This window comes from Bacillus rossius, assembly GCF_032445375.1.
Source record: "Bacillus rossius redtenbacheri isolate Brsri chromosome 9 unlocalized genomic scaffold, Brsri_v3 Brsri_v3_scf9_1, whole genome shotgun sequence".
Classification (NCBI taxonomy): domain Eukaryota; kingdom Metazoa; phylum Arthropoda; class Insecta; order Phasmatodea; family Bacillidae; genus Bacillus; species Bacillus rossius.
In genome coordinates this window covers 12,595,809-12,623,267 of record NW_026962012.1, presented here as the reverse complement: position 1 = coordinate 12,623,267, position 27,459 = coordinate 12,595,809, and the positions used below count along the sequence as shown (strand labels likewise).

At 34.9% G+C, this 27,459-nt stretch overlaps 2 protein-coding genes across 2 annotated transcripts in view; one reads left to right on the top strand and one right to left on the bottom strand.

The window, feature by feature from the left end:
• Window positions 1-7,639: 7,639 nt before the first annotated feature.
• Window positions 7,640-8,860, bottom strand: LOC134542650 (prefoldin subunit 2). Its single transcript, XM_063387063.1, has one exon. The coding sequence runs from the start codon at window positions 8,747-8,749 to the stop codon at window positions 8,300-8,302; it is 450 nt and encodes a 149-aa protein (XP_063243133.1). The 5' UTR covers window positions 8,750-8,860; the 3' UTR covers window positions 7,640-8,299.
• A 155-nt stretch (window positions 8,861-9,015) lies between these two features.
• The window catches only part of LOC134542649 (F-actin-capping protein subunit beta), a 38,629-nt gene continuing 20,185 nt past the window's right edge, over window positions 9,016-27,459 (top strand). Inside the window, exons 1-4 of the mRNA XM_063387062.1 lie at window positions 9,016-9,276; window positions 17,259-17,470; window positions 19,488-19,660; window positions 26,829-27,028. Of these exons, the coding sequence (XP_063243132.1) occupies window positions 9,274-9,276; window positions 17,259-17,470; window positions 19,488-19,660; window positions 26,829-27,028 (588 nt within the window). The 5' untranslated portion in view covers window positions 9,016-9,273. The remainder of the gene's footprint in view (window positions 9,277-17,258; window positions 17,471-19,487; window positions 19,661-26,828; window positions 27,029-27,459) is intronic.

Genomic DNA, 27,459 nt, shown 5'->3' with positions numbered 1-27,459 from the left:
TGTTGAAAAAGATAAATATTACAAATTCTTTAAATTAATATAGGCCTACACAAAATTTCTATTAAAAATCCAATTGCTTTTAATGTTTTGCAAATGAAAATTATTTGTGATATACATATGAAGTTATAAAAAAAAAAAATAATTTATATATTCAGTGCATCTGTGCTATTTTCTGATAATTTTAGCAGCAAAGATGAAGTGACCACAAAAAAAATATATATATAAAAGTTCAAAAAGGCATAACTGAAAAAAGCAAATCTGGAAGAAAAAAAAAAACCTTTTCTGACATATTATATACATACATAAAAAAAATATAAAAAAATATTTTCGAAAGGGCATAGTTACAAAATTCAAATTGTCATCTAAACATCCCCAGTGATGCAAACTTAGATTTTCAAAAACTGAAAACATTCACCATTTTTCATTTATAGCTAAACTTTAAAAGATATAAGCCTTTTAATTAATTATAAGCATAGTTATTGGTAAGGGGCCCATTGAAAAATAATAATTATAACAAACACTTTAATGTAATAATTAAGGCCTGATCCACTTATGTAGCTGTATTTCAAATGTTACTCTATTGTTACACTTGCATTTTCTATTTTATACGTATCTCTTTGGCGTTACAAAATCAGAGTCAGTGATGAGCGTAATTATATATAGGATTGTAAAAACATTGAAATAGACAAGATTTGACCCCAAGTACTTTCGTTCGTCACGCATAAAACCACTGTTCTAAATACATCTAACATGAATGTAGGAAATATTTTGTGTAACGAATGTATAATCCTAAAATTATAATGTATTTTTTATCACAGACGTTTATTTGACACACTAATAAGCAGTGTTCAAATAAGTGATATATACATATATGTGTGTGTGTGTTAATGCCGCAACATGCAGATGACTTCGGCACCAACGCACCTAAGGAATTTTTAACTTCAAAAACGACTTCCACCCGTTAGCATAATCGTAATTCTTTCAACCAAACATTGCAGGAATTTAACAACAGTTACTCAAATAAAACCATCTGGTACCACATTGATCTGGGTGAAGGGATACAGAGAACAATCATGTGGAAATGTTAATGATTTCGGGCTATCAACATTGCATGTTGATTTTTAAAATTATATTATTGGCAAGGTAATGATTAGACACTGACGAAAGGTAAATCTAAATTTAGAAATATGGCAGCATCATAAACTTAACCACGAATCAATTGAATTTTTTTTAACCTCTGGTGAAAAATGTTATGTAGGCTTAGCAGTTTAATAACATTGTTTCTTGTTTTGATATATAAAATGTGATACAGGCTACAATTTGAGTTCTTTTGTACATATATTTATGCACGATACTAGTGACATATAATAAAAAATAATAGATACTACCAAAAATTTTTTTTTTGAAGATACTGGTCAAAATATAAAACTGTAAAATCCTGTCTCTAGATAGTGCATAAAAAGAAGAAATGTGTAGCTGTAGGTTTTTATTCATAACTTTCTCCTAAACTAAAGAACATTACAGAAGAAAATTGGCTGGTTCAGTTGTAGAAATGATAAAGGTAAATTTTTTTGAAGGGGTGAGGGGGAGGCATATAGAAAAATTCAAAACTTTTTAAAATTTTAATACATTGCATTACTATTGAGACTAACACACTGACATGGTGTTACAGTAGGTGACATGGGTTCTCACCATTTGGGTCAGGTTTTCGTTGATTTTCATCTTAGTATTGGTTTATGTACTCATTTTAAGTTAAGCACAATTTGTTTAAGCAGTTGCTTAATGTAATTGTACTTGGTATATTTTGAAACTGAGATTGTTATAAATATTCTACAATATCCACCCGTAATTTTTGACACGATAAATATTCTAATTAATGAGGAAACATACAAAATGTTTCAGTATGTGCAACGTTGGGGCCAGTATCGGATAATAAAACAAGTCTTCAAGTGTGTTTATGTTATTAACAATTCATTCCAGTACAACCAACACAAAAATCAACATTGAATTACCACTTTCATACTGTGCATATAAGAGTACAGAACTTACAGCACAATTACTTATACCAATAAAAAATTGCTCAAGAACTGCTCATACAAGCCTTTAAAATTCAAAAACTTTGACTAACTGCGACAGTTAATACCATGCCAATCAAAATTTGTCAAACAAATCTAACACCGTAGATCTTGTAAAATAGGTAGTGTGAAATCTACACAGTAAATTTTTTTTATATACAAACAAAATTATGGGTTCTAAGCATACAGCACCATAAACTAAGAACCTTACAACTCAAGTACAATTAGTTACCAAGATATTCACACTGATTACAGTACAAAAACTACAGCTTATAAAAATTAGTGAAATTAATATAGATTTTGCAATGAATCCATCTTAAAAAAAAGTTTCTGGCTTTGTAGCTGTCAATTCAGCCAGCCAACATCACGGCAAAGTGTCGTATCTACTGAATTGTAGGAATAAAAAATTGTGAATTTCTTTAACTTATGTTTAGTAACACATGCAAAATGCTTCAAACATATCATATATCTGCCGGTACTTTTATAAATGCCCTCTAGGCAAATATGTTGCTTTTTTCTAAAGGTTACTTAAAAAGAAACTATGTATCAAAATATCAGATCAACATTTTTTAAACCATTTGTTATATCAAAGTGACAAAGAAGGTTCTATCAAGAGCAGCACATTTTAGTGACTTCCCAAACCACAATGAAAATGCTTGACTTTACAGTGACTAATTGGTGACACGACACAGCAGACCCCAACTTGCCCACTTCGCGAGATAGCACCAGCTCGAAAGCAGGAAAAGGGGATGGGTTGCGTATGAAGCGAGACAACCTGCAGCTTCATGAATCCTTCTCACTCCGCTTCTTCCCTGCCTTCTGCCAATAAGAACACACCACTCCCAGCTGCTACCTGCCGAATGCTTGCGTGTGCTTGCACACAATGAGATTCAAATACTAACAAAAGCATTTAAAAAAATCAATAGTGAAGCTTAAGTGAGCGAATATGATATATCTAACTAAATAGTTAATAGCTGCAACTAAACAATATAAAGCTCACATCCAGTGATAATTTGCATGGTGCCTCGAGTTTACAATTAAGAACTGCAGAATTGTAACCACACTGATCTCATCTTCCAAAAACTGCAGAAATATTTTTTTTATACATACAAACATTACATTAACAAATACCATTTACAACTCGCTATGCACTTTCAAACAGATGCTGAAAAATCATAAAATTTATGAAGGAAAAACTGTCACAAATTTTAAGGCAATATATTGTGATACCAAAGAACAGTTAAACATTACAGGAAGACCACAATTTTAACATAACAACAATGATTTAACTTTGTTCTTTATTGAGTTTGAAAGTTTTAAGAATAAATAGAGAGAGAAACCAAAATCAGCACTTATAAAGACAGATTTTTTTTTTCAAGACAAACAGGTTTATTGATAAAATAATATTGAGCATAAAATTTTTATGTTATATCAATCTTCAAAATGACAGGCAAAAAATATTAATGTTAAAAACAATATAGATACACATTACTTTGCTAGCTGCTGTAAGTTCCTTTTGGAACATACAGTGTACAGCATTAATCCATTAATAGCTTGTTTTTTACCATTAGCAATATATAGTTGGTGGAACCAACATTAACCGATTGATTGACTGTACTGTATTGCAGTTCTTTTTAGTATTACAGTATATACTAAAGTTTTTTGAAGTTTTTCACGAAGTAGATAAACATGTGAGTTAACTTCAAACAAACTTTCTGTGTTTGTTAATTAGCATAATTTTCTACATCAAGCAACTCTGGCATAAATGTGGCAATTTTATTGTTCATAATTTATTTTGAGAAGGTAAGCAAAGATGAATTTTTACCATATGGATTACTGATATAAACAGCTTCAACGATCAGTTCCTCCTCTGAGGATTAGCTCTTACCACCACCTTTTCAAGCAAGCTGTGAGATTTACACCTGGTAAGAAGATGTACAAAATTACTCATTTAAAATTTGTATTAAAAAATCTGCTAAAAAAAAACATTACCTAATGAATGTACATAGGTTCAAATTATAAATGGTCACTTTCTACATAATATTCAATGACTTTTGCAGTTGCTCATGACATAATACATATGGGCAGTGATATTACTGATGTTAAGATAACAAAATAACAGTTTTTGAACATAAGTCAGCACCCCGATGATGAAGTGTTAAAATTTCCCAGTAACTCACTAAACCTTAAAGGCCTGTATGTCCCAAATTGTGTCTGACTGGCACTGAACACTGTTTAGTCCACGTGACCCTCAGACATAGGTGGTGTGAATGATGGTCCGAAGACATTGGTCCATTTGAACTTTTTGTCCTAATCTGTGTCCTTGGATAGCATAGAAGAATAAGAACAACACTCGATATATTTGAAGACCAAGACAAAATATTGATCAGTGCTATTTGCAACGCTTTTCAAAGGTTGAACACAAATTCATTTTTGCAGTCTGCTTACAGGATAAATAAATATTATTGAACTAAAACTTTCACAAGTTAAATGAATATTCAAAACTTTTGTCCATACTCATTTACAATGCATGAAAACGATTATCAAAAACAATCTAAAAACATTTATTTTGGCCATCTAAATTTACTGCGCTATGGTGACTTTCGAAATCAGTAGATTCTGACATCTGAGATCAGAATTGTAGACTGGGAATTTTTCCGTACGACAATGTAACATCATTCACATTAGGATAAGGACTGTTGTAGACGGGCCTTAACAGGTTCCCAAGTACTACAAATATGCTGTAAATCAACATAGATTAAGTTAAAAATTTTGTGCTTATGTTTAAATGTGTTTATTCTAGTATCAGAATAGGTACTAAAGAGTACGTACTTCCACATCACTGACACAATAGAATATGACATGATCCAAACTATCAAGTAAAAAAATTGATTACATGATTGAATGGCATGAGGTTGGTAAAATATACAAAATGAACATGATTCACTTGGTGAATAAGATTATTAAAATCTTATTGACATATTAGTATTGTGTGTTAATTTTTTCCCTGATACTTATTAGGCTCTTTAAAAAAAACATACCTACACTAGGGCCATATCTGACCATATCTCTCACTCACTCTTGATATCGGAGAGTATTAGCCCGCTGTCCAAAATCAATGGAGAGTTTACTCACTGCACTCTCTCGCCCAAATTTTGGTTTAGTCAGATTTGTAGGTTAAAAAATGTAGACAGTAACATCAGTTGTAAATAAAAAATCTGTATCTCACAACTCTTGTCACCAGATGTTTTTAAAATTTCTGTGGTAAATGACAATTTTTTTTTTTTTTTTTTCAATTCTTCCATAAGAATGTATTATCTCTAAAATAAATTTTTTAATTCATTTATTTAATTTTTTTTTTAATTTGTTACATGCCCACCAACAGCCAAGTGCTTGGAAAGGGGAAGGGAGGCAACATATCCAGGACAGCTGTGATTCGTGCCGCTATGTGGACACCCCACAACTGTTAAGCACCACCTGAGGGGAAACCACGGTGGGTAGGCAGATCCACAAACGGCCTACATACGGAGATGACAAGAATGTATTAAGTACACTAGTACACAGCACCACAGTTACAGCTTGGGTAGATGTCTGAACTTGCTAAAAGTGAACCAGTTAGCCACTACGAGAGGGAGTAGAATGAGCACAATTTTTAATTCAGACTTGCAGTAGAGTACTTTAAAAATGTTAAATTAATTCACAAATAAACAAATCCTTATATTTATGTGCAACAATTTTTCACACATATGCATGCCTGGAATAAGCATAATGGGTTCATCCATAACATTAAATAACATTAAATATATTCTTACTCCTGCCCATTGACACTGAAGCCCAATTAACAATTTCGCAGGTCATAATCATCGCGGAAGTTGCAGTGATAGTACTAGTACATTAAATATACTGTTCAGATTAGTCATTGTTCATGAACCTTTGTAAAAACGGTAAATATGTAGTTGAGCGGTATTTGCGAAAAAAAATGTTAAAAATCCGAAAATACCTTTATTATATGCTCTTAAACTTCCTCTTTTCATTTAAAGTGGCGGAGGTAAGAAAATCCAAATACTTTAGGAGATATCGAATTTTTAAAGTTCATCATATGTAGTTCAGCGGTATTTGCTAAAAAAAAATGTTAAAAATCCAAAAATACCTTTATTATATGCTCTTCAACTTCCTCTTTTCATTAAAAGCGGCGGAGATAAGAAATTCTAAATACTTCAGGAGATATTGAATTTTTAAATTTCATCACAATACCAGTGCATTCATATGGCATTTTCACCATTGTTTCTTGTTTACGAGTATCTATTTTTTTATTGGATAATGATGTCACGTGATTGTTCGTGATAGGCCAGAATTCAAATGAACCAATACGTGATTATTTAGTTCATTTATTGTTTAAAACAGTGTTTAATTACCGCCTCCAACTTAGGTGAGTTTTTAACGTTTCTAATTTTAAAGTCTTATTTGTTATTTGAATATTGTTGCGCAAGTAATAAGTAAAAAAAAAAATTAGGTGAGTTCCTACTGTCCATCCTTTGTCCCGGTTGGTTAGGTTAGGTCAGGTCAGTTACATTATAAATAATTTAAAACTAAAGAATAATTAAAATTAATTCACATTATTTTTAATATCACCTTAGTTTGAAAGTATTTATAATGTAACTGACCTGACCTAATCAAACATTTCATTAATTACACATTCACGAACACACGGCAAAATAGCAAAAATTGCGACGGTCGAATGGTTGCACAGGTCTTGTATTGCAAAATTAAGAAATTCGATATCTCCTAAAGTATTTGGAATTTCTTATCTCCGCCGGTTGTTTTGAAAAGAGAAAGTGAAAGATCATAGAATAAAAGTATTTTCGAATTTTTAGCATTTTTTTTCGCAAATACCGCCCTACTACATATTTACCGTAAAAACCAATAACTGATCAAAACTACTTAATTATTATATCCTATTATGGTGATCATAGTCTGCAGCAGTGCAGTTTGGCAAACATAATACTCGAATTCTACAACTCGTTACCATCTTAAACCCTTCCCTACTTGTGCATATAGGTTTAAATTTAACAGACTCAGTAGGTATGTATACTTGCTCTTTCAGCCTTCTTAATAAATTGTACAAAGGTGATGTACTGTAAAAAGCTATTATGGAATCACACACTTGCTGCAATTTGAGTACACCAAAAAGCTATGGCCACACAGAGCACTATGATCGCTATGTTGATGACATCACCAGGTGTTTGGTTTTCAGCTATTTTTCTAAAATGTTACTGTTTTTGTGCCGTACTTCTGCGTTTGCTTTTTATGAAATTTAATTTCCCTCAGTATTGTGCTTTGAATTGCCAAGTCAACGGAAAAGTTTATTACAAGATTACGAAAATATTCATGTTTATGGAATAAATTGATGGAAGAATATAGAAGGCAGGTTATGCAGGAGAATGCCTGGGATTTGATTCCAAGGGAATTCTATCAAACTGAGTTGAATTCATCATGAAATAATCCAATTAACTGGGTGTCCTCACAAGCAACTGCTTCATCAAATGATGAAATTCTTCTAATTATTTTGTTTTTATATTAAATTCATGAACCATTTCTTTTTCCACTTACATGCTGCGAGAACCAGCAAAATATTATCGTCGGAATCATCACTCTGATTCCACATGATGCGTCTCTCAGACATTGCAACCTAGACTATCCTGTATGGCCAGTTGGCCACCTGGCGCAGCAAACTTAGCGAACATCGCAAAGCTTTGTGTGGCCTACAGCTTTACTCAAAACAATATTTTTATACATTTGACTAATCTAGGTGCTCAACATGAACCAAACTCTCGCCTTCATTAACTTTTAGTAATCTACTTCACTTAATGCGAAGAAACACTGCTTATACCAACTACATTACGAATATTTTATAATCAACAAATTAATAGTTACACTGAGAAATTTGACTCAGCAGTATCCTGCACATGAAAAGAATCTTTCATATTTGCATAGACTATCATGTTAGACTGAACCTACTTAGAAAAACTTAAATAGGCTTTGCAAAGCAGTAGAAACTATAATTCCAAAAGAATACAATTCTCGATTTACAGATCAATCCAGGCTACGTTTTTCATTTTCAGCCCATTGCTCGCATCGTTATTTACACAGTTTTTATTATGGTTAAGTAACAGGGTAGTAAAATCAAAGCAAAAAAAAAAAATGTTTATTACGGATATTTATGTTCACACCGGGTTATTAACCACCAGAACATTTCCGGTGCGTGCCTTCTGATTGGTCTCTTCTTTGGATGACTCTGACGACGTGGGCAGCTCGTCGTGGCCACGGATTCTGATGTTGAACTTTTCCTTGTACTCGTTCAGTTCCAGACCTTTCTTCTTTAACTGCTCGGTTAAAGTATCGACGTACTTGGCGAGCTGTTCACTATTTGAAATAAGATTCGGCAGTACGTCTTTTACAGTTCTTTCACACAGTACTCCACCAATCATCCTGAAACATTTTCGGCTTTCTTCTATAGTTTTTAAGGATTCTATGACCATTTTATGCTCCAGAAGCTCCATTTCCATTTCAGAAAGTTTGTTGACCATGTGACGCTGTTCTGCCCTTAAAGTCTGAAATCCTTCCAAAATTTCTTCGTTTGACTTCGTTTTACCTTTCTTATTTTCAGCGGCCATCGTGTGTATGAATAAACTTTAAAGTCCTACTATGACAACCTATTAAAAAAAATGTATTCGACACCACGTTCGCATTCGAAAAATTGCAATTTTCACTACAGCAGTCTACTTCAATTAAAGAAAATGTACTTCTCAGTCCTCAGTAAAGTTTCTATTCACCAGGTAATCTAAAAACACAAAACACATACGCCAACAACACAACCAACTACGGGCAATGAAAATAGGAATGGTGAAAACTAACAAATGAGTGCCGAAATTCAGAAAAAGAATATTAGTCAAATCAACATTAATAAGCTTTACCAAACTTTATATGAACAGTGTTAGGAATATAAAATAATCTCTATGTTACACTGCGTAGAATATTTTTGGTTGTTTTATTTAACTGCATTCATTCGCATTCTAGTGTTTGAAACGTCGTTTAAGTACTGGCAGTAGCACAGTCACCATTTTTACTGAACAGGTGTAGATTGTTTGAAGTACGAAAAGTGGGTTTATTTGTGATCAAGAAATATACAATATTCGCAATGGTATGAATTTTGTAGTCTTGAAGCCCATATATTTGGGGTTTGTTACAGAAAGTTGTGCCAAGTCAATGTTTATTTCTTATAAAATACTTTAGTTTATAATGATCACACCCCTTTCAGGGTTGTTTTTTCTTTGTGGATTACGAAATGTGTGTATAAATTTGGCATTCTTGTTTTGTAAATTGCTAAATTTTAGTGTTACGTTTCTCGATATATATACCTTCACACGAACAGTATTATTAATCGATGCGCATTAATCTCACCTCCAGTGCAAATTGTAAAACAGGCTTGGCTGTCTTAAGATTACATGTTATGTTTATTTACTTTAATTGACGACAGTTCATAACACTTAATTACTAATAAAATTTGGCGTAGTTATGATGTTCCTTTAAGTATAGATCACTGCTCAGTGTATGATTTCATTTCTCAATTGTCTGTTTCTTAAGTTCTTGTTCAAGTATAGTGTTCAATTTTTGTCTAATGGTTTGTTAGTTATTGTTTTCAAGTTTGCCAGTCCATCTGCAGTGTCACTGCTCAATTGCAGAACACTAACAACAGATTAGATTGGGTCATCTACATTTAAAATATCGCACATTTAAGTTTTTAGCTCTTCCTGACGCATAGAAAGCAATAGTTACGAAGCAGTGTGCCGAAATGCCAAATGTTAGGTACTAATGATTATAAATGCTTATAACTATTTTTGTAGCTGAGCATCAGAATTTATGAGAATTAGGCATAAAATCCATGCTATTTTTGTTAGGACTATACCAACCTTATACAGGCTGTAAATAAAATGGCAGAAAATCTCGCGGATGCAGGTAGCCAGACCTACACCAAGAAGAATGGGTATAGGAACCACCCCTATGTTGCCAATAGTATGGGCGCAAAACCACTGTGAATGTAGTGTTGAAGAAACGGTAAAGTGAAGATAAATCAACAACCACAACTAATGAAACGCTGACCTTCCGGATTCAATTAAGATGCATAACAACACGTATGCAGGGAATAAAAGGTGACCACAATTCCATCGCATACGTAGGAAACATGGCGTCGCCTCTGTTACTAAGCACGTATTACTGTACCTGTACGCATGTTCTAAGCTATCGTTGTGAAAAAATAACAGGAATGACATAAGGAACATAAAAGGTCCTCGTACTTGAACACGCTCAGACAAACCGTTTCTGAGATACAGGCACTAAAAGTCTGAGCATTATGACAATGCGGACAGGTAGGCAACACGCGCAGCCCGCACGTCCTGCAAGTTTAATCCATACAATAAATAATTACAGCATTACACGTACTACTAACTACGTCCCGTCTGCACCCTGCCCCTCCTCCTTCCATGGTGTCACGTTGTTGTGTACCTCTCGGTAATACGTCGTTGTACGTCGCTAGTTTTCCCCACACGCATGTCACCACATGCGGGCTGCACGTGTTGCCTACCTGTCCGCATTGTCATAATGCTCCGACTTTTAGTGCCTGTATCTCGGAAACGGTTTGTCTGAGCGTGTTCAAGTACGAGGACCTTTTATGTTCCTTATGTCATTCCTGTTATTGTTTCGCAACGATAGCTTAGAACATACGTACAGGTGCAGTAATACGTGCATAGTAACAGAGGCGACACCATGTTTCCTACGTATGCGATGGAATTGTGGTCACCTTTTATTCCCTGCATACGTGTTGTTATGCATCTTAATTGAATCTGGAAGGTCAGCGTTTCATTAGTTGTGGTTGTTGATTTATCTTCACTTTACCGTTTCCTCAACACTACATTCACAGTGCTTTTGCGCCCATACTATTGGCAACAGAGGGGTGGTTCCTATACCCATTCTTCTTGGTGTAGGTCTGGCTACCTGCATCCGCGAGATTTTCCGCCATTTCAGTTACACCCTGAATATTAAATTCACATATAAAAAAATTAAAAGCTAACTCAAAAATAGCCACATAATATTCCATCATGTGTAAAATTTATACAATTTTGAACTGGTCAAGATGTTTTTTTTTTTTTTTGGGGTTTTGTATTATGTTAATTTGTTAACTGAGTCTTCTGACTGTGAAGTCTTGTGCCTAGAGCAGGGGTTCCCAAAGTGTGCGCCGCGGCACCCTGGTGCGCCGTAGAAAGTTAAGAAGGGCGCCGTGAAGCGATTTCTTTACCATTCTCCAAAACCTCACTTTAAGATGAGCTTGTTGTCTCACAAGACCTGTAGACCCTTTTCACAGAACACCTTTCGAAGCTCATTGAATGGTTTTCAAAATACTTTGCCGAAGACGATGCCGATAAATATGCGTGGATCCAAGACCCATAACATGCACAAGCTCCGCCAGAATATACATCGGAAGAAGAAGAAAGTCTCATTGAACTCTCTTGCGACAGCAGCCTTAGAACTAGATTCTCACATGTTCCAATTTGGTGGAGTTTTGGATATCGGTTCAAAATGAATATCCCACTTTAGCTTCAAAAGCTATAAGAATTTTCATTCCTTTTGCAACATCTTATTTGTGCGAAGCTGGATTTTCATCTGTAGCTGTACTCAAAAGCAAATATCGCTCAAAGATCAATGTGGGGCAAGAAATGCGAGTAGCAGTGTGAAACCTTATTCCATGTTTTGAAAAAATGTGTGAAGATCACCAAGCTCGCCCATTACATTGACTAGCTAGGTAGCTATTGAATTTTATTTTTGAGTTCAGATTCATATCGTGGATATTTTAATTTTTGCGCTTATCTACCTAACTAGTATCATTGTACCTATCTATTTTGACGAGCCAAATAGGTTAGGGCGCCGAGACAAAATATAAACATGTGTGTGCGCCGCGGACTGAAAAAGATTGGGAAACCCTGGCCTAGAGTAAAATGTGTTTTAAGTTTTATCCACACTATGGCTACACAGTGCATTGGGACGAATGCATTTTACGATTCCATAACAATACTAATGACATCGCCAAGATGGCGTTGCTTGCGTCATTACTACCCCTACATTCTTACGGGACAAGCGCGGGAATATGTGGGTTTTTTGGGAGGGGAACAATAAACACACTTTTCTCATGTATTGCATTTTTTTAATATTTTGTTTTATCAGTATCTTAAACTACACTATAATTTCCCCCCCCCCCCCCCCCCCCACCCCTTGACTAATTTGATATACCAGAATTTATTATCAAAGACACTATTTCTGTACATGATATAAATTACATTGGTATCGTTAAATATAACAACGTGCCCTATTTATTAGAGGACTTCATTATTCTGAAAAATAAAAGTTGTAGGAGACAGAGTGATGTGTTGTCAGCGAGTTAAAGCAACTGAATAGCACTAAATGACAGTGTGGTGGACATAAAAGAAATGACACACAATTACTGTTTGTATGTCAGTGACCTATGATTTTCTGTTTATCCATGGCGATCGGATGAACAGTTTAGAAATAGACGTGCGTCATCTAGTGAAGAGTTTTAGCAAAATGGATATTGTGAAAATATTCTCATGTTCAAATAGCTATACATACCAATTTACATGGCGATTGGTTGAACTGTGTAGAAGTTGATACACTGCAGCACCATCTAGTGGCGAGATTCAAAAAAATGGATAGCATAAAAACCTTCTTCATGAGAAAACACTTTGATGTGGCAACATTTATGGATTTTGGTCAAACTGTGTCAGAGTTTATCAATTTCATACATACCAACATCCACTTTTATATGTATAGATCAAAACTGGTAGGTAATCAAAAGTACATTAGACAGGGTGGGACTGTAGTCTACTTCTCGATACCTAGAAAATATTTAATTACCAAACAATCAATGTTTTTGTAGATGTTATAAATTACTGTAGTATCATGAAATATAAAAGCATGCCCTATTAATGAGAAAACTTCATGATACTTAAAAATAAAAGTTTCTGGAACTGTGAATTATATAGATTTAAAAACGGTAGCACAAAATACACGAGACAGGGTGGGATTGTAGTCTACTTCGCGATACTGCAATCATTTTTTTCTATAATTTATTACTTTCAATAAATTATTTACCAGTATCATAAAATACAATGGAGTGGACAGGACTGTAGTATACTTCACGATATCATGAATATTTTTTTCTATTAGTTATTACTATCAGTAAATTATTTACCACATCGCAAAATACAATAGATCGGTCGGAAATTTAGTCTTCTTCACAATACAGCAAACATATTTCCTATAAATTCTTACATTCAATACATTATCATTATTGCAAAATACACTATACTGGGTGGGACTAGTCTACTTCACAATATCGCATTTATTTTTCCTATAAAACTCTTACTTTCAAATAATTCTTCCTCATTTTAGCATATACTACTTATCATTTTCTACTTCATTATAACTGAGTTTTCTTTTGAAATTATTAATTTCAACTATGTAATTACCATTATTGCGTAATAGACTTTACCGTGTGGGACTGTATTTTACTTGACGATACCCACAAAATATTACCTCGAAGCATCTTATTTGAAATTAATGAAATACCAGTATCGCAAATTACACTCCAGTCTACTTCATGATACAGTGAAGTTTTTTCTTATAATATTATTACTTTCCATAATTTATTTACCGGTATCGTAAATTTTACTACACTGGGTGGGATATAGTCTGCTTCATGATACTGTAAAAATTTTGTTACATAAATACGTACCAGTATCCCTAAGAACCTAGTTTGAAATTAAATCTACTTTATGATTACCTAAACCAATATTTCACCTAAATTAAATACGGAACTGTCTCCTAACACACAACACGACATACACATAAAACCACTACAAATCACAAAAACTTCACATCCATTCAACCCTACTTACCTTTGTGGTTTTTACTGCAGTGATAATGTACTATCAATTTTTCTCTTACCGTGGCATCATTCACTCCAAATCCAGATGCTGTTTCTACATTTAATTGTCTCACGAAACGCTAACCTTCGTTCGTCCACACATTCTTTCTCCACTGCACCTTTATAACAATCTGTTACAAATAAACATCTTACTTTTCGCTAGATACAAGTACACACATATTCACTACGATTCATAAAACATTCTTCATACCTATTGCGTAGACATACTTACAAGCAAATGAACACACAAACGTCAAAACACTTACCTCCGGTACTACCAACATCTTCACTTCCATACTCTGTTCCAATACTATATTCCAACCTCTTTGGCCTACTAAAATGACATTGTTTTCCCCTCCGTTATTTTAAATCAATTGTAATCCGGTATCATAAAATGCACTTGAACCCCTGTGGATTTATTACTTGAACAGTGAATCATAGTTCAAAAACTAAAGGTGGAGCAGTATCAGGATAGAAGGGTTCTGACAAAAATATATTTTTAAATTATGCACAACCAAGAAAATAGCTCTTTGATGCTGAATTTAAGTCTGTAACTATTGGATACAATTATTAGGACATAGCAAGTTTTAATAAGTGGTATGTAAAGGGAATTCTTGTATCATCTTACCTAAATGATACTGGAATTTTGTAAGTTAAGTGATTATTATGTCGTAGTTATATAGATATACTCAGCAGCAAAAACAAATGTACATAATATTTATTTTTTTTAAAGGCTGATTATAAGTAATGTGTTTGTTATTGTGGGTAATCTTGTTAGTAAAGAGTTGCTATGGACTATGTACATTGAAATAATCCCTTCAGGTTTAATAGGCTTGGGTTATCGCATATTTTTCTTGAGGCTGTTTTACCGGACTCAACTCATGTCAACTGTAAGTAGGTTTTTGTACCTTTTATCATCTTTAATTTTATAACCACACGTTTTCTGTCATTAATAAACATTTTTCTACTCTGGTCAAGGATAATTGTTGTTTGAAGTGAAGACGTAGCCTGAGCTTATGCAGTGGTAAGAGAAGGCTGGAGCATCAACGCTTGGAGTAGCCAAGTCCACTATTCATGACCCACTCCAGCATTTCCGGGAGACAGGTAGCTGTGAGCGGAGGACCGGCAGTGTGATCGAGGGCCTCAACTCAATCTGACGACAGGCTTCAAATGGCGCATTATACCCATATTAGTTCAAACACCATACAACTGAGATTGAGGGAGCATGAACTTGGAGCAAGGCACCCCGTGGAAGCACTCCAACTCCTGGAAAGGCATCGTGGAGAAAGGCGATTATTCGGCGACCAGCATTTCCATTCAACTATAGAGTTATGGGGAGCGGTTTTATTTACAAATTAGTTTCACTTCGGTATGTACGGTGTAGACAGTCGAGACAGAGAGTACTTAGACGACCAGAGGAGCCATTTACTCAATGCACTCTTCACAATTTACAACCTTTCGAAAGGCAATCAGTTATGGTTTGTAGAGGATCAAATTTCCACGCCTGTACTGAACTGATTTTCATTGATAATGGGGCTCTGACTGCTCGGATGTACATTGAAGAAGTGTGCCTAGACTTATGATCCCATTGCTCCATTTATTGGTGAACAGTTCATTTTGATGCAGGATTTTTTACACCCACATACCGCAAGAATTGTCACCAAGTACTTGGGTCACGTTGAAGTTACAGATTTGGAATAATTTAGAGAGATGTGCCAGGCATCGTCATCATTTCTCCTACTGACTTAAATCAGCTTCGAATTGGTCTTAGTGAAGAATGAGTTGTGCTAGTGGAGTACGTTCAAAATGTAATTTCTATTATGCCTGAGAAGTTTAGGGCTCTTTGCCATGCAAGAAGGGGTGATACCTGTTATTAAGAGGCCATCTCATGACAGAAAACCTGACAAAAATGAAGAATTATCTGTTTAATTCTTAATTTTTATCCTTTATAATTTATTTGTACAGTATTATTAATAAAAATTACTGGCTTATGGTAGAATAAAAGAAAATAATTCTTATCAAAAATTTAAAAAGGGGAAAAATCAGTGTATCCTGTTTTTGCTGCTGAGTGTATTTCACTTGCAAGTGCTGTTTTTCATACTTATAGATTTTTCTTCACAATGTATGAGGTTCCTGAACGTAAGTGGAAAATATAACTAATATGTGAAGGATTCTTACAAAACTGAAATGTGAGGTAGAAAGTGTCATTACAAGTGGTTGTGCCACAATAGAAGTTTCCTTTGAAATTTCCATGGCAAAATTGAAGGTCCTGTGCAAGGTTTAGTAGTCCACTGGCCATTTTCAGGAAATTTTTATGTTTCGATAGTGCATAAATCATTCTGGAATATTTTTAGAAAGGTTTTAATTTGGTCAATCTATTATTTTTTATAGATGCTCCGTGATTAACTATAGTGTCAGATTGTTCATTGTCTTGATGAATACTGAGAAACATATGTATAACTAGTGGCGCTTTTACGAATATTGTTGTAAATATTTATATTTTAAAGTACAAACTATCACATTGAATAAATCCTGCATAAAGACTTCTGTAGAAGCTATGAGCAAAGAGTGGCGTGGTTGAAAAACGTCCACAGCTGCTTTTACACATGCTCAAGCGGTAGTTGTAATGGTTTCTGTATTAGAGCATGTACAAATACTGCTATCATGGCTTATGGGTTTCAAGTGAAGGTTCCATTAGCAAGGTCTTGGACGGCAAGGACTGAAAGAAATTTTTGTAATGCATAATATTTCTTTCCAAGCATAATGTAAAATTCTAACTCCAAGTATAGCATCTGTATTTGAGTAAAACAGTATCCGTTAGGGTGAGTTTTTTTTTTTTTATGTATCCTGCAAAATCCAGAAAAATTGTAGGCTGTATAGCTTTCATCTTGATGAGATCGGAAAGCATAGTCAAGTTTGAGTAATGTTAGTGGGCCTACATTGATACAATGCTCACATTACTAATGTTCACAAGAGAAATTTGTGTCGTTACATGTCACTTATATTGGGAGGTATTGTTACAAGATGCTTCCGTACATGGCCAGATAGTCGCAGGAATTACTTCAGATGTATTCCAGCATACCTTTGTGATAAGTTGCCACGCAAAGTATTCATGCGGTGTTCCCCAGACGGACCAGCAAATGGACTGTGCCCTGGACTTGATGCGGCGCCTGCCGCCCCAGCAGATCGAGAAGAACCTGAGCGACCTGATCGACCTGGTGCCGGCTCTCTGCGAAGACCTCCTCTCGTCGGTCGACCAGCCGCTCAAGATAGCACGTGACAAGGACGTGGGCAAGGAGTATCTGTTGTGCGACTACAACAGAGATGGAGATTCTTACAGGTGAGCTGGCAAACTTCACAGAATCTTCATTTTTGAGGCATCTGGGGTATTGACATGAACCAACAACTAGTAGCTGGAGAATTCTCTAAAATGTCAGTGTTCTCCCTAGAGGCTTTTTTGTTCCTGAGCACCACTGCCTTAGGTGGGAGAAGGTAGATGAAACGCTACTGAGTATACACACAAGATCACACTGATGATACAGGCCACCAGACATACATGGCGCACAGTGGAGCTTCGTAAGTTTTTGAGTGGAACTGCAAATTATCTGTACCCTCAGTTGATGTCATTCAAGAGCCATTGTAAAAGAATTAATAAAAAAAATTGTGATTCACCTTGTGCCTTTATTGAATATTAAAACGTTTTACCTTATTTGTCATTTTTCTTAATTATTGTGAGCGTTAATACATACTCGCTGTTTTAATTTTAAAGCAGTTTTTTTTTTATATTTTGTTATGGCTTAATATCATTTTCTTCAAAAAAAATTAAAAGGCAAATATTAAATAATTATTTTTTTTTTTAATGTGATATTCTTACATGTTTCTGTAGGTCTTCATTCATGGGAAACTCGAGTATTGAATGTCACCACTGTTCCTTTTCCTTACTGCTTCAATTTTGCATTTCTGTGAACTAGTTAATAAATACGTGAAGTTGATTCTCAGTAAAAACCAGAAGATGTAAGCTGTGGTGTATGCAGAATTTGTTTAGGGAAGGGGTAATTTATAGTCTATACTATAAAAACCAATGTGGTCTACTTCTCTATATTAGGCTACTTAATCACCAGGAAAAAATATATCTTGAACTTAATGCTATTCATGTGATGAATTTTTAAACATTTTTTTATTCACAAATATATTTTGGTTTTGAAACCATTGATTCAACAAATAGCATAACAGACCTATTAACAACAGCTTATAATTTAATCATATACAAATGTAGTAAAATAAGATAGATTGCATCATTGCAACATTATTATTTAAGTCTAAAACACAACCGACGAAGATTTTTTGCCAGTTTACCGATAATATCTTGTGTTTTCACTGTGATAACTTGGTGAATGTTTATCAGTATAAAACCATTTAGGCAGTCTTCACTGGTGGAGTTGCAGAGGTGCGTCTTCAGTTGCCGCAGTGTAGAGGAGTATTCACTGTAGTGGTTGACAATGCTTCAAGAGCATTTTTTGATGGATTATTTTCTAAATTTGAAATTTTTTGATGCCATAACTTTATTTCACCAATGGCTTCTGCTTCACTGCAACTAGTTCCTTTTTCATACTGTTTCACGAGAACTTTCAAGTCTCCTTCCTCTTTGGAACACAGCCTGAAAGGCTTTGTGTTTTGATCTGTAGAATACACTGGAAACTCACCAATAGTGACTTATGCTTAATGAATTGGTCATGTAATTGTGTTATAAAAGAATTTCAGAGTGAAATGAATACTGATATACGATAATGTGCTTCTTGGATCCAGAACCTGAGCATTAGAGCAAATCACTTGTTGTCCCACTAGCTTAAGCGTTGATAATGCAATGCCAAAGTTGTTGCACACTTCCTTCACACCTACAAATATCTCACTGAATTCTGTTTTGGCAGCTTCTCTCATCTGTAGCTCTGCACATCTGCAGTCAAGATTTTTGGTTTGCAGCAATTCACTCAACCTGGGACTAATTGCAAACACTTTCACAATTACCCGCAGTGCTTCCTGAAATGAGGGAAGATTCTGAATGGTATGGAGTAGCTGATTCACAATTGAAGATACATTCTCGTCATTCCAAGTTGCCATCTTTTCCAGAGAATGAATAACCACTTCTTGGAATTCTCAAAAAAGAGTCAGTGGATGTGAGTTTTGCATCCTTAGAAACCTCGTTCGAGTTCAGTGGACTCATGTAGGCATGCATCTGCATTCCTTTGGGAGAATTCGGAAGCAACACAAAGATGACTGTGTCCATTACGATGCGCTTAACTAAAGGATCCGTCAGCCTACTAAACGAAAGCAACCAATGTATACTTTTGTTTTTTCAGGTCTCCATGGAGCAACACGTACGACCCACCCCTGGAAGATGGGTCCATGCCATCAGAACGCTTGAGGAAGCTGGAAATAGATGCGAACCATGCATTTGATCAATACCGTGAAATGTACTTCGAAGGGGGTGTTTCTTCCGTTTATTTATGGGATTTGGATCATGGATTTGCGGGTAAGGTGGCATTTGAACATCAAGAAATAATTATTGCATGTGTGTGCTGATGTGATTGTTCATGGAAGCAACCCTTGAAACCTTAGTTCACCTGAAACAGGGCCAGGTATACGCTCAAGACTGACGATAAGTTAGATTCGGATTCCCCGCCGTCATGTTATTGTAATGACTATCAACATAACAAAATTAATCACTGCCTTTGAAAAAACTAATTGCATAAACAACACAACAGCCAAAATGCACAGTACTGCAATCAAACAATAATACAGTGTAAACAATCCAAGGAATTAACATTTGGCCTGAATGTCACATTGGTGACCTAGCACCAAATTTTTATGAGAGTCCACATAAACAGCAAACATAAATGAAGGCCTCTTAAATCTCTTTGTTCTAAAATTAATGTGGATTATTTAATTATTGTTTAATTGCATTAGTGTGTTTGGAGAATCTATGCATTTGCTTTTTTAAGGTAAGCTCGTGTAAAATTTTGGTGTTATGTATTTTAATTGTGAAATATGTATGACATTCATGGTGGTCTGCTTAATCTTTTGTACCAAGCCGATTGTTTCTACCTTGTTTGGATTTAATTTTTATTATTGTTTAATGGCACATAGTTTGGTAACAGGCACGTGTTTCCCTTTATGATTTTCATCCTGTTTGTGAGTTTAACTGTTCTTTTGTTGCCAATGCATTGGTATTTTGTATTCGAATCTGGGATTTAAATCCAACACATATTCAGCAAGCTCACTGGAGTTCACTGAAAATCGAGAGAATCGGCTATACAACTGAATATTTTAATAAAAAATTCAGTTCTTTTGGGAGCGTTCAAGTATTACGTAACGAATTTGTGGGGAGGGGGGGGTCTTGTAAAACGTTACGATGCGTTACAGTGGAGGGTTTGACCTACGCGTTACGTCAATTTTTTTTTTAAAACGCTTCAGAACGGTCGCGTAGAGACAGATTCTTACACGCATTTTTTAAAACTATTTTCCTCAAAATTTCAAATGGCATAACTTAATTTTTTTTTTACCTTCACAAAATTGCTTCTGCTTGCTTTACAGGATTAGTGAATAATGTTTTTTTTTAACTCCAAACGTAAAGATATATATATATATATATATATATATATATATATATATATATACACATACATACATATATACATATATACATATATATATTAACAGCTGTAATAGTTTTTCTCGTCACTCCAGTAAAGTAGTTAAAACAAAAAATACAGCTATTCGGATGGCTTTGTTATACTTTGGTTGTCAACGTAGACTCCAATCACCATATTAGAAATTATATAGGTACATATTGATATTCAAAATACATACATTTCTATGTGTGAGATTTTCTCTCATCACAACAGTAATGTTGTGGTACGAAAGACGATTGGTCTGAAAGGTTATAAAAAAACTAGTGAATTAAAATCTCCCAAGTTGGCAACCCTTTTCGTTTATGTGCTCCAAGCACTCGACCGACTATGAAAATTGACAACTACGATGTTTCGGCGGAATATAGAAACCCTGAAGATAGCTTGCAGGATCCAGCAGAACCTAATATGGCGTGGTATAGTGCTCACGCCCGTGAATCGCAATATTTCTTGCAAGTTATTAAATGCGCGGATGAATCCTGCTGTTCCCGCTTGAGGAGTTCATTAAAATCTGTCTTTCCAGAATCTTTCCTGCCGCCACCCTGCCCAATCCTTCAAACCGCAAACAAGCTCGTGGTACCTAGTCAGATAGACAAAGGATCATGCAAGTTTTCGCCACTTCTTGTGAGGTTGTCTGTTGATCTGTCGCCTCCTCATGGTTTAAGCAGATGCCTTAGATTTCTTTTGCCCATCAGTACAATCCGACCTAAAGAACCGAGTATGTTCAACCTGTGGGGTTTATTTTACATCCCACAAGAGTGTGCAAATGCACAATCGTTACATGCATGGCAAGACTGCCCAAGACCTTCGTGAAAGTCGAGTACGGCCACAGCGACTTGCTGCAAGAAGGGCAAATGAGTTTCTCTGCATTGTGCGTCGCTGTGAAACATCGTCTGAGGATGCCGATTGGCTCGACGAAGACGAAGTTGATGCAAGCGGGTTTACAATTCCGGAACCCTCTTCGTCTGCTCTCCGGATGCCAGTAATTAAAGAATCTGAGTGGCTGGCAAACCCATGGACAGAGGAGCAGTAAAACTCCAATTGAATTGTTTTTTTTTTACAATCTACTTATTTTAATTATGGCTAATTTTATTTTAAATGTTTTTCGTTTTTGTTCGATCGTATTCTTAAATACGATTATATTTTGACAAATATATTTTATTTCAGTTAGTTTTATGTTTGTAATTGCATTGCCAAAGGTAAAAATAATTATTAGAAATAAAATTTGTTATTTGATTTTAATAGCTTTATTAGTAAAATGCTAAAATAGGAGAATGAATGAGAAGAACAATGGCGGATAAAGCAAAAAGTGTGTAAGGACAGAGCCAAGTCAGGAAAACGACGTAATTAAATGTATGATTGAGTAGTAAAAATTTATTAGGACAAAAAAAAAACATTAGAAAGCTCTTGCTTTTAAAAACAAGACATTTCAAATGTTAATAAATAACATTAACGCGATTAAAACAATAACAAAGGTATTTTAGTGACTTATTCCGGTACTTTACGCCACATAATTGTGACTTTTAGGTAAAAATGGTCACTTGGGGTTACGTAAAATTTTACTAGGGGGGAGGGGGGGTACAGAAAAACGTTACGGCACGTTACATGGGGGGGAGGGGGGGTCAAAAATATCAAAAAATTGCGTTACGTAATACTTGAACGCTCCCTTTAATGGACGTCTTGAAATGGGGCGGAGCCAAGCAGTTCAACTAATGACCGGTTGAAGCACCATTGTCAACTTTGGGACACAAAATGTAAACAAACAGCCACTGATAAAGAGATAAGCTATGTTGAAAGAGTTGTCTTTGACAAACCAATATTAATTTTAATTCATTAGAAGTTATTTTAAGGATTTAGCTTTGTCAATTACTTGGGAAGCAAGAGGCTTAAAAAATAAGGCATAGTTTTCATGTTTGTTTATATTATAACAATGTGTGGATAGCAACACGTGATGACGTTTTTGTTAAAGCCTATTATAATCCATGGCAAAGAAAACTAAAAGGCCGGATTAATTAATTTTCTTGAAGAAGAAAAACCTAATAGTTTTTGTTTACATCTTGTGTGGAAATGTCAAAGTGTTTATGTTTTTTTTTTCTTCCTGCTGATTAATAAGGAAAAATACTTAACTGCAAAATAAATTGCCAATAAATACTCAGAATCCCTGTATGACTTCTACAATGAAGTTATCCTTAAAACTAAAATATATATTGTATTTTATTCTAAAGTAAATATTATTGAAACCAAAATCGATTTTAGATGGCTTGAAGAAATCTTGTCTCGCATAGGTATTTGAACGTAATTTTAACGCATGTATCTTGGATATAGGTATTTCCTTCTTCAATTCACAGTGTTAACTTCTGATAACTCAAAAATTTTGCATGTTAAAATTTTGTTTGCTGAGAAGTGCATGGTGCTATAAAATATAGATTTTTTTTTATCCTTGGTTCATTGTGAATTTACAGGCACTTGCATAATTTGATAAGTAATTTAGGAGTGTCACACTCTTTCAATGGAAAAAATATTTAAAAAATCAATATTTGAGTTCTTCTAATGTTCTTTGATTTTCCCCAAAAAACTGAGTTTCGAAATTCCTACTGATATCTGAACTACTTAATAGGTTGGAGAGCAATAAATGCCAGAGAAATGGTGAGGTAAAAAATATGAAAAACTAGAAGTATTAGAAAAGAATATAATAATCATAATCGCTGTAAAATTGAACTCAAAAATGCCTTTTTCCTACTTACCTCTAGTTTTACGGAAAAACCACTACCCTCCATACCTAGGCCACGTTGCAGATGTCTATGTATACAATTTTCACGATTTATCTGAGTTTTTATACGGCTAATGCACTTTATAACTATAGAATCTAGAAAAATGAATACCTACAAACCTTGCAAACTTATTTGAAACACTGGTTTTGTCAATTACCAAGTTGTGTTATATCTAATTAGATAGTAGGCACAAATGCGACTATGCAATTGTGGCAGGCCTTTTATGCTGTCCTTATAAACTCATGGTTTAATCTTTCTTGTAGTGTTTAATTTTCATTGATCTAAATGATAATATCCCATAAAAACATGAATCTGCCTTTATTTAGTAAATAGTTCTCTTCGTTTTGTAGGTCCACTTACATTTGATGTGTAACAAAGGTTTCTACGTGGGAGGATTTTGTTTCGTAGGCGATATAAATGTAAAAGTACTGGGAACTGTATTATTCTGTAAAAATCTAATGTTGCAATCAATTTTTGTATAATCTGCAGCGACTAGTGTTTAGAGCAAATACGTACGTGCGCTGAGAATTATACTTTAGTGATCGTTCATACAAACTTTAATTTTCATTATTTAAAAGTTCAATTTTTTTTAAAGGCGTGAAATGCTATTCCAAGCGTAAAACGCAAACTCTTGAAATTAGGGATGAAACAGTTTTGTGCCATTATTTAAATGCTTGAACGGAAAAATTATAATGCTTCCTTGCGACCACATGCAGCATTAGGCAGCGCCTGCTTTGTGTCCCACAGTTCATACTCTCCCCTCGTGTGTTACGGGATACCGTGACCATGACGTAAAGGGTGGGTTCCTTAAGTCCATTGATTGGCCAGTGAATCTGTTTCTAGTTTAACAAATAAGATAAGTCTGTTGAAAACTTTGTTTGAATTCTTCAGCCAAAGATGTTAAATGACAAATGTCCCAATGGTACTTTAAACTAAATACACTACGTCATCTTCTCTCAAACCCTATTGTGTATTAGTATAGCAGCTGACCTGAAAATTTTCATTTGTGGTTTGGGTATTGTTGAAAACTGTTAAATAGTTGCTTTTTTTATTTTTATTTTAACTGTAAAGGCCCTTTCAAATACACAAACTTTTCATCTATTTACTTTAAATTCAGATTTTTGGCTATTAGGTAATTTTGTGGCAAATAAAAGTGCATAAACATCATCACCTCTTTGATGGAATTGGGTGGGAGCTATATTGAATGCTTTAATTTATATCCTGCTTTAAGTATTATTTGGTCTTTAATGGTTTCAGTCAGAATCCTTTTAACAGGTCAAACCACCTGGATTAAATAGATCCAACACCGTTATAATTCATGAAAAACACTTTTAGAATGTTTTTTGTTTAGGCACTCTCAAACAAGGAATTGTAATGTTCAGAATGTTTACGAGTGACTAGGTGATCCATAATTATGACTTCGTTCTAAAACAAAGTTATCATTTTGGTGTTGTTAATGCTGATTGATAATTTATGTGGTTTTAAATTCATGACAATGCCATTAGTTGACCAAAAAAATTTAAGTCCAAAACAAGTCCATAGCAGTACATCATTAAGAAACTAATTTAGCAAAGTTGGTGACTGCAACGTCGACCAAAACGTCTGTGATATTTTTGCTTTCGATGTAGCTGCAACACAGAAGCCAAACTCCAGACAATGGCCATGAAAGCCTGCAATCTTTATTAAATATTTGATGTTCCTTGACTTAAAAAAAATTACAGTTATAGCTTGCTTGTGAGATCCATTGTTCTGTACTGGTGAATATCAAGAAAATGTCATGACTTCCCCAAGGCCTATACTGTTGTCCAACATATGATAATTTAAATTTTTCCCAAAATTAAAGTTCAAACGTCATGGCTTGGATTACAACCACCCGAAATACAGCTATCTTTGTCAACCTCTAAGCGATGAATGGTTGTAAACTTATTTTGGTACATGATAGTGTTTTGTCGTTAAATGACATATTTGTGAATTTGAAATAATCACCTGGCCAACCAGTAGAAATTTAATGAAATTTACTTTTAATGTCTTTAATGATTAATAACAGAAATTGAATAATTTTGTGTGATTTGTTTGAATTTGGACATGATGATGCTGTCGAACACTTATTTACTACCAGCAGCATACAAAGCCTCTGTAACCAGCTTCACCAGTTTTTCCCCAGCTTGAGTGTGGCATGGCATGGCATCAGAAGTGTCGTATGTGGTAGGTCATCCCCAGAGCTGCTTTTTACCATGGTAACAAGGTGTCGAAGTTCACTGTCGTGTATGTGTTTAATCAAGGGAGGCTCAGTTACATGACACCACTGCCAATTTATCATATCAGTATAATCCCCTGCAGTAAACTGGATATCATCTAAAATACCAAACTTACATGTAGCCACATAGTTTTTTTTTGTCTGTATGCAATGGTTCTTATATCACAAGCATCTCTATATTTGTTTCAAGCTGACAATTTAAATTTCACACAGAAACATAAGAAAGAAGTTGCGCGGCATGGCTTGTTTGTCTGCTGGCCTGTCTTATCATGTGATACCATTGTGACACGAGCGGCCGGAAGGTTTTGGCTCCCTGTTTCCACCACGAGCCAGAGTGTAATAATTATGTGTTCTTAGGTTTATTTTGTATGGTATTTCAAGTACACCTACTTTTATTCTTGAGATTCCTTGTTACCATTACACACTTGGCATTCACACTTTGCTTTTAACTGCTGCTAATTAATGGTCTGGTTTTCACATATAAAAATTAAAATAACATAGTTTTTTTTTAAACATGTAGCTAATCAAAACCACACAAAAAAGGTTGTACTGAACATATATTCCATAAAACAATACTAATGTAAAATGATATTTTATTTACTCGCAAGTCACATCGCAACTGCAAAAACTAGTAAAGGTGGTGGGAGCTCGAGGAACTTGGTTGGATATCGAAACACACTCCATTCTGGCACCTCACGTCTCACATGGCCCAGGCATGCTCAGTGGTATGTGGCAAGCAACAAGCAGTACGTCACGCATTAGAGCTCTAACCTTCGCATTATTGCATTTTGCACATCTCCGTTACAAACCGTTGTTTCGAGCTACTGAATGAATTTTTTATAATTATTCTTATTGTTTGTTCATTTACGAATGTTTTATTCAAGTGCTACAAAATCATTGCAGTTCAGTTTTAAGTGGCACCATCATCAGTGGGGTATGAGTACTTGTCGGTATCGCTGCAGTGTTGCGGTTGTGCCCGGCCAGGGGTGATCCTGATCAAGAAGGCGGGGGACGGCTCCAAGAAGATCAAGGGCTGCTGGGACTCGATCCACGTGGTGGAGGTGCAGGAGAAGACCACGGGCCGCAACGCCCACTACAAGCTCACCTCCACGGCCATGCTGTGGCTGCAGACCAACAAAGTGGGCTCGGGCACCATGAACCTGGGCGGGAGCCTCACGAGACAGGTACCTCCACCCCGTCGACAGGCCTCTGCAAATAGCTCCAGTCGAACACAAATATCAAATTATTTGTGAATGCAAACAGTAAGCATGAGAATTAGAATCCCAGAAGAAAAAATTTCACGTCATGTAACATCTTTTGGATAGTTCGACAAATAATACTAAAGGAAAGGTTGGTTAAGTTAAGTCAGCTATAATTATATGGAAAATGTTTTTTAAAATATTTAAATTATAAAAAAAATTGTGTTTTTTTTTTTTAAATTATTATTAAAAAAATTTGCAGCTAACTCAACCTAACCAAATACCAACCCTTCAGTTCAGTTCCTATTCGCCTTATTTTCCTCAACCTGTTACTCTACATTTTCATCCAGAAAATTTTCGTTAACTTACTGTAAAATACCATGAAATTCAATTGCAATCTATTTTTACAAAACCTT